We start from the raw sequence: 6,858 nt of genomic DNA, 5'->3' as shown, positions 1-6,858 counted from the left end.
TTTAATAAAATGATCTCAAAAATTCAATCTTTTCAAGTGCATGGACTACAAATTCAAATTAAGTGATTAAAAGAGATTACTTACGGTATTTTGTGCAGGTTTGATTTCGTTTCAAGTTTAGTCTTCAGAATGCCCTTGAGCCACTGTGCAATACACCACACTAAAAATAAGAAGATTGAAGGAGAAAGCCAAATAGAAAGAGGAATGAGAACCAATTTCTTATTTCTTTCCATCTTAACCAGTGGAGAAAAGGGGCAGGAAATGAAAAACTTGGCGAATTCGAAAGATGCACAAAATCAGATTTCAACAAGAAGAAGATACGGATATTTTATCAAATTGGATTTGAACCGGTACTTTTAAGCAGTTTTATTCAACGACTTAATACATGAACCGGCCGGTAAAATTGGTTTTCACCGATACAATAGCGATAGAATTGCTGAAGCGATAAATTATCTGAACCGAACCGGACAGGTGACCGGTTCCGGTTTTTTCCGGCCGAACCGTCCGGTCCGGTCCGGTTCTGATAACACTAGTTACAACTACCCTATTCTCTTGCTATATGGAGGCACTACTAGAGTGCTGCAAACAGCTTCAATTGGAGTGTTATTTTAGGATTGCAACCACCATCTTCTCTTGCCATCTAGGGATACTACTATTGTGCTGCAAAGACCTTTAATTAGAGTATTGTATTAGGATTACAACTGACATCTTTTGTTGCCATCTGGAAACATTACTAGAGTGTTGCAGAGACCTTTAATTGGAGTATTGTATTTGGGTTGCAACTATCATCTTCTCTTGCCATATGGAGACACTATTAGAGTGCTACAAAGACCTTCAATTTAAGTGTTGTATTAGGGTTGCAACTACCCTCTTTTCTTGCTATATGGAGACACTATTAGTGTGCTGCAAAAATCTTTATTTGGAGTGTTGTATTAGGTCTATACCTACCCTCTTCTCTTGTAATAGGAAAACACTACTAGAGTGCTGCAAACACTTTTAACTAGAGAGTGGTATTAGTGTTGCAACTACTTTATTCTCTTGCTATATAGAGACACTAATGTGTTGCAATGACCTTCAATTGGAGTGTTGTATTCAGGTTATAATTACCATTTCTCTTGTCATATGGAGACACTACTAGAGTGCTGCAAACAGCTTCAATTGGAGTGTTGTATTAGGATTGCAACCACCCTCTTCTCTTACCATATGGGGACACTACTAGTGTGTTGCAAAATATTTTCAATTGGAGTGTTGTATTAAGGTTACAACTACTCTCTTCTTTTTCCATCTAAAGACTACTAGAGTGTTGCAACTAAGTTTAGTTGGAGTGTTGTATTATAATTTTACTATATAGATATAAATACTTGTGTTCTTTGAACTATATACTTCAAGATTTGACTATTAATATTAAAAAAAAAGTTATAGATCTAGAACGATTGCGGTCCCCACAAGCAATTATGGCAGTTTAGGTGCGGGTACAATGTCAGAAATTTCAAAAATAGGTGCGGGTACGATTATTTAAAAATAATTAATTTATCATTTACATTGTTTACTATATAGATATAAATATTTGTGTTCTTTGAACTATATACTTCAAGATTTGACTATTAATATTTTAAAATAAACTTACAGATCTAGAACAGTTGCGGTCCCCACAAGCAATTATGGCAGTTTAGGTGCGGGTACGACATTAGAAATTTCAAAAAAAAAGTGCAGATATGATTATTTAAAAATAATTAATTTATCATTTACATTGTTTACTATATAAATATAAATATTTGTGTTCTTTGGACTATATACTTCAAAATTTGACTATTAATATTAAAAAAAAGTTACAGATCTGAAGTGTAGTTATGACAGTTTGGTCCCTACAAACAATTATATATGACAGTTTAGGTGTAAATACTGTAACGCGGGTATCATATGAGCTTCCTTAATTAATATAATCACAAAACTTCTCGAATTGGATACTTTCAGATTTCAAGTGTCAGCATGTCACCAACTTTGTTCATTTTTTATGGTCCTGTTTGACTCCGTCTGACGAATTTAAGTGTCAGACACTGTTAATTTAGCAGATATCAATGACCATTCAGTGCTGGATTTTAAAATGAACAAAGTTCCCACTTACTATTTTTCTTCACTTGTTCATCTGCCAATATTTAATATAATTTGTTCTCGAATTAAATTCAACAGATACATATAGCATAATTACTGTGGATATAGCAGATACCAATGATTAAGTTTGTCTTTGTCTGCTTTTGTATAAAGTGAAGGCATTAGGCAACCAGTGCGCTTGAGTCCAAATAATTTTCAAAATTATACCAGTCCTGGCATTAAATTCAGCCACACGTTAAATATAATTTGTGTGATTTTTTTTTTTTGAGAAAATTACAGCGTATGATGAAATCTAGAGCTGGGACATAGCTTCAAAATGATTTTAACTGTAGTTATTTTTTGAACTTCGTTTCAAAGAGAATTATATATTAAGAGAAACGTTGTTTCGAAAATAAAATAATTATTATTTTGATTTAGAAAATTTTGTGCAGGGATAAATTCATTTTCAAATCATTAAAGATATATATAAAGATAAAGAACACCGTAGAGTAATGCAACAAAGAATTACAAAAAAGTCTTATTTTAAGAATTATATTACATCATATTTGCAATTAATGCATATTATTAAATGAGGAGAGAAGATAATAATACCAAAGCATTCGTTTAAAATAAGAAAAGATAAATTAAATCAGACAGATAAAAATATAGATGATATATCACTAACAAAAAAAAATATAGATTAATTTCTGCAGAATCATTTTTTCCGCCATACCTTAAATTTACGGAAGCCTTTAAAATTAATATCAAATTAAAATAAAAGGTCCGTGTCACTTCCGATCACATCATGTATCCGAACGGATCTAGAATTTTCATGAGAGATTAAAAAATAACGAATCGGATTTAAATCTATTAACTAATTGGATACTCAATAAAAACCAATGCTTTACCTTATACTTTTTACTACTCAGACTTATAAATTATGATGCTCTAATTTATAATCTAATTATCAATTATAATTTATTGTTTTATTTTAACCCTAAATTTAATTCAAATTACAAATTAAAAATCCAGAGAGGAGCAAAAAATAAATTTAAAAAGAGTAAAATCAATCAGAACATATAAATCTTCTTAAAACTCAAAATCCGGAGAAAAGAGGGAACTGCCCTCTGATTTCATATGGAGGTCCGCGGCTGCATGCCTGCATGTACCTGAATTCCAACTGGTTGAGATAGAACGCTCTCTTGCATCTAAAAAGCATACTAATAACAAACAGTAGATGGAGTTGCAACCATCTCATATTAATTCTCATTAATACAGGATTCTGATATGTCCCACATATTTTATCTCTTCATATATAACATCAAGCAACAGTAATTTTGTCTCCATAAAAATAACTAAGGCCCTGTTCGGCAACCTTATTGAAAATAGGAATCCAAAATTTTGAACTGAAAATTACTGTTTACGTAGGAAAAAAAAATTCAGTCAAAGTGAATTGTTTTTTTTCCATATGAACAGTAACTTTCTTTTTACTGCCGAACAGGGCCTAAACTTACAAAAAGTTTGAACACGTTAAATGTTGATTCAGATTGAGAATTTTAAGTGCAGGCTTTTTTGCTGATAAATATAAAAAATCTGAAAACCTATGTCTATATGTAGACAGTATTCTGATTTCTGAATTGTATCCGAATTTTAGGTATATGTTTTTTAATTTCTTTAAAGAAATAAGATATTATAGTTATTCTTTGTGAAAAGTGAGTGAGTGAGACAGGAAAAGTCCTTCTAAACAAGCAAATCAAATTTGTACAATTTTGATTTTACTTGTTCCAAAAACAGCAGCAGATAAAGACCCAACTTGAAAAAAAAAAAAAAAAAACCACCTAAAAAGTTTTGTGTTATGCAAAACTTGTAAAATATCTGTAAAACTGGCCCGAGGCCTGGTTTGTCTTTGGAGCTCTATATAATTTGTGTGACATTAAATGGGCCATAAGCCAGAAAAGGCTACAATTTGCTGGGCTTGTAAGTAACAACCTTCAGGCTAGAATAAACCTGGACCAATTTTTGAATTCAATTTTTCTGAAGCCTGTTTTTATGTGCTCCGAACACCTTAAAAAGTAACGCAAAGTTTAAATTTTGATCCGGACCATCCGATCATAGTTCGGGCCAAGCCGGCGTGAGGTGGTATCGACGGAGACCCTTTAATATTCGTGCCATAGCAAATCTAACGGTCAGGATCTAAAATTAAAATTTGGTGATTCTAATTCGGATTTTAAGTACATTCTTATGCTTTGTACATTACAAGCGCGGGAACAGAGAGAGAGAGAGAGAGGAGGGGAAATGAGTGCATCGACAGGAGGAGGAGATGACGACGACTCGCCGGACTTGGTGTGCCAGCTGGACTGCGTCCAGGGCATGGTAGATGCTCTCTCCTCCGTCCGATGGAAGCGACACCAGGTCAGATTCTACTCTCTACCTCCAGTTTCTTGGGGTTGTACTGAGATTATCTTTCCAAATAACAAGCTTTTTCTTTTTTTTTTAATCCGAAACGAAATGATATTTACAGGATGCTGTAATTGAACTATCTGAGCACGGTATTGTGCTTATTGTAGAGGAATCAGGTTGTCTCCAAGCTAAGGTCTACCTAAAGCGTGAGGTATTATAGGCAAGATCAGATCAGTGTTTCTATACAAACAATTCATGTAATAGTGTGTGATAGAGTAATAGAGTTTGCATTTTTGTTCAGCTGTTTATTTCGTATGATTATGGTGCTGAAGGAAGGCCTCGGTTTGGACTGAGCCTGGGGTTGCTTGTAGATTGCCTTAACATATTCTCAGCCCCTGGAAATGCATCAGTGATTGAGATCCAGTATCCTGGTCCAGACATGCAGCTTCTTTTGAAGTCAGTTTTGTTTCCGTTAACTTTATCATGCAGTTTCGTTTTGTTGAATGATTGAGATCAAATTGGGCTCGGTTGAGGTTTAGTTGTTCAATTCGGGGATCATTGAGGCAAAATATGAATTATTCAGACCAAATTGACCTGAGTTATGCTAAAGTTTATGGTAATCATTGGTTTTTTTATCTTCTTGGTACCAGTGGGAACACTTTGTGGCAGATGATGTAGAATTGTTTCTTATTTGCCCAGTATTTCCTTTTTTCTTGTATATTTGTTATGCTGCTCAAGCAAGAGGGTACGTTGATGTACTACTATGAAGAATTTCACAATCAAGTGTACATTATTGTTAAATTGTGGAAAATATTTAGGCATGATTTACACAACATGGGATTAATGATGGCCAAATAATGAGTATTTAAACTTTGTTTTCGTTGGAAATTTCGTTTTTCCATACCTTTAATGACATCACGAGGTCTGTATAAGCTTGTACATGCTGAAATGAAATTTTAACTTTTCTTATTTGTTTGTATACCTGGTATCAACTGTTGACAACACGAATACCAAACGACAAGAACATCTTCACATCAGACATTTGTTTTTGTTTTCTAAACTAATTTGATTAATTCCTTGTCAGGTCGGTGGGATCGCCTGATTCTTGCTTGTATGCTGAAATAAGAACAAGAATTCCTGATACAATTTCTTGGGACTACCATTTTGAACAAGCTGCAAATACCCCTCTTACTTTCACTGTCAAGGTTTTCTCTAATTATCAAAATGCTCTTATATGAGATCAACACTACTGAACAAAAGACTTACTCCCCATTTTTCCATCTCTCGGTTCCTTCTTTTATTTTTAATGATTTATAGTCAGCTATTCTGAAGGAAGCAATTGATGATCTAGATTGGCCAGGCTCAAGTATCCAAATTATGATGCAACCTGAACCACCTGTGGTAACATTTCGAGGGGAAGGTCATGGCGATTTACAGGTTTGAATTTATTTTCAATAATTTACATCATTTTCTCATTTGTTTTTCATTTCTAAGATTTTTTGTTTAAAATTTGCAGATTGAGTTCCCTTATTATGCAAATACTGACCTTCTGATCGCATTTCAGTGTGATCGCCATATTTGTTGCAGGTGAGAAATGTTATACTTCTATAACTGTTGTTGTTGTACAAATACATGTTTATTCAAGGTTAAATGTGCAGGTACAAATATAAATTTCTTCGAGCTACTACATCTAACTTCCCGAGTAGTGTATTAAAAGAGAATAGAGGTAGCAAAGTGACAATAGGTAGAGGTGGCATGCTCAAAATTCAGCATCTCGTTTCGGTTGCAAAAGCAGTTGCATTAAATCAATATACTGATACACAGCCTAGCCGCATTGCTTATATTGAGTTCTTTGTTAAGCCTGAAGAGGATGAAATCCACTCTTAACCTTATGGTGATTTTTACTTTGGAACGATTTTTTTAGAAATGCAATTTTCTTTTATAATAGGTGTCTTGAGTTTTTTTTTTTTATTGAAAACCCGTAGGTCATTTGCATTTCATAAAGTCCTTCAAGTTTACATGCTATCTCAGCTTTGCAGTACATCCCAATTTCTCTTCTATTCTTACTTCTACCCCTATCCATTATTAGATTACCTAAATTACCCTACTAGTGCTAAAGAAAATATTACAAGATTAAAATTTGAGTAAGCTAGGAAAAGTAAATTACAACAACTAACTAAAGGTCTGAATAATTATGTTAACTGTTCCAGTAGAAGGTTGGTGGTTATTTAACCTTATTTTCATGCTGCTTTTAATTCAAGATAAAAGAAGAATAACAAAAGTACAAAACCAGTGAAAAGTTATGCCTCTTTTCTGTGCTGTACAGTTTTCTTCAATTATTGCTACTGGTTCAACTGGGAAGAACTA

General features: G+C 33.5%; 1 protein-coding gene across 1 annotated transcript; it reads left to right on the top strand.

The window, feature by feature from the left end:
- Window positions 1-4,353: 4,353 nt before the first annotated feature.
- LOC144556805 (PCNA domain-containing protein) lies at window positions 4,354-6,445 on the top strand. The gene is made up of 7 exons (XM_078305257.1): window positions 4,354-4,503; window positions 4,613-4,702; window positions 4,793-4,947; window positions 5,576-5,696; window positions 5,809-5,928; window positions 6,008-6,078; window positions 6,150-6,445. The coding sequence occupies exons 1-7, from the start codon at window positions 4,387-4,389 to the stop codon at window positions 6,376-6,378; spliced, it is 903 nt and encodes a 300-aa protein (XP_078161383.1). The 5' UTR covers window positions 4,354-4,386; the 3' UTR covers window positions 6,379-6,445.
- Window positions 6,446-6,858: the final 413 nt, after the last annotated feature.

The sequence above is a fragment of the Carex rostrata genome, chromosome 7 (assembly GCF_964058835.1).
Source record: "Carex rostrata chromosome 7, lpCarRost1.2, whole genome shotgun sequence".
NCBI lineage: Eukaryota > Viridiplantae > Streptophyta > Magnoliopsida > Poales > Cyperaceae > Carex > Carex rostrata.
The sequence above is the reverse complement of the archived record's forward strand: the minus strand, read 5'-3'. Positions and strand labels throughout refer to the sequence as shown.

Coding starts and splice junctions, on each gene's coding strand:
- LOC144556805 (XM_078305257.1), top strand. CDS start 4,387: ATGAGTGCATCGACAGGAGGAGGAGATGACGACGACTCGCCGGACTTG. Junction 4,948..5,575: donor GACATGCAGCTTCTTTTGAA/GTCAGTTTTGTT, acceptor ATTCCTTGTCAG/GTCGGTGGGATCGCCTGATT. Junction 6,079..6,149: donor GATCGCCATATTTGTTGCAG/GTGAGAAATGTT, acceptor TTAAATGTGCAG/GTACAAATATAAATTTCTTC.